Here is an 802-nt window from a genome sequence, read left to right as displayed (position 1 = left end):
CACTACACCTACTTCACTACACTATGAGGCACATCTTCACTACACATCTTCACTACACTATGAGGCACCTCTTACTACATTATCAGGCACCTCTTCACTTCATTGCACAACAACTATCACTTCAGCGCCTCAAAAACGCATCTAACCCCCAAATAATAATTTGATGTCCTGGAGAAGGCTGAGTTGATACAGATAATTAAAAATGGCTTGCCGAAAAACAGAAAACTTCCAAGATTGGGTGTGTGAGCTTCTCCCTGAGGACGTGACTGACCTCCTACAAGACGGAGCGGAAATTCTTGGGGAGGGAGCGCACGCAATTGCTTACCTTGTCAAGTGGGGAAATGATGTAGCTGTTTTGAAAAAGGCAGTGTCACCATCAGCCAAAAAATTCTTCAAGGATGAGGCTGCCAAGATGTATGCCCTCGATGGTGCTGGGGGGATTCCTAAGGTACTTGGGTACTGTCCAAAACCTCCAGCGATCCTCCAGTCCTTCAGGGGTAAGCTCACACTCAACCACCTTCTCTCTGAAGATAACCTGATCTGCCAATATGACCTTATACAACTGGGGCTCCTCCTTGGTGAGAAAATCCTTGAGATGAACACGAAAGGTCTAGCACACAATGACATCAAGGAGGATAACATAATGATCCAAGGGCCCTCATCCCGGCCAGAGGTCAGCCTCATTGACCTCGGTCTGGCCTGTGAGATCGGTAAGTCTTGTAAAGTCAGCGCTGATTGCCTACACGAGGACTTCCCCTGGATGGCCCCTGAAGTCTGCCGTGGGTTTAGGACCACCAAGAAT

The 802-nt window shown here is 48.0% G+C and overlaps 1 protein-coding gene across 1 annotated transcript; it reads left to right on the top strand.

The window, feature by feature from the left end:
• Positions 1 to 202: 202 nt before the first annotated feature.
• LOC121854672 lies at positions 203 to 710 on the top strand (the record flags this gene model as incomplete). The annotated part of the gene is made up of 1 exon (XM_042349366.1): positions 203 to 710. A coding segment is annotated over exon 1 (508 nt), but the record flags the coding sequence as incomplete, so codon positions are not given.
• Between the last annotated feature and the right edge of the window lie 92 nt (positions 711 to 802).

This window comes from Homarus americanus, unplaced genomic scaffold (assembly GCF_018991925.1).
Source record: "Homarus americanus isolate GMGI-L3 unplaced genomic scaffold, GMGI_Hamer_2.0 scaffold38673, whole genome shotgun sequence".
NCBI lineage: Eukaryota > Metazoa > Arthropoda > Malacostraca > Decapoda > Nephropidae > Homarus > Homarus americanus.
This window is presented reverse-complemented; position numbering and strand designations above follow the sequence as displayed.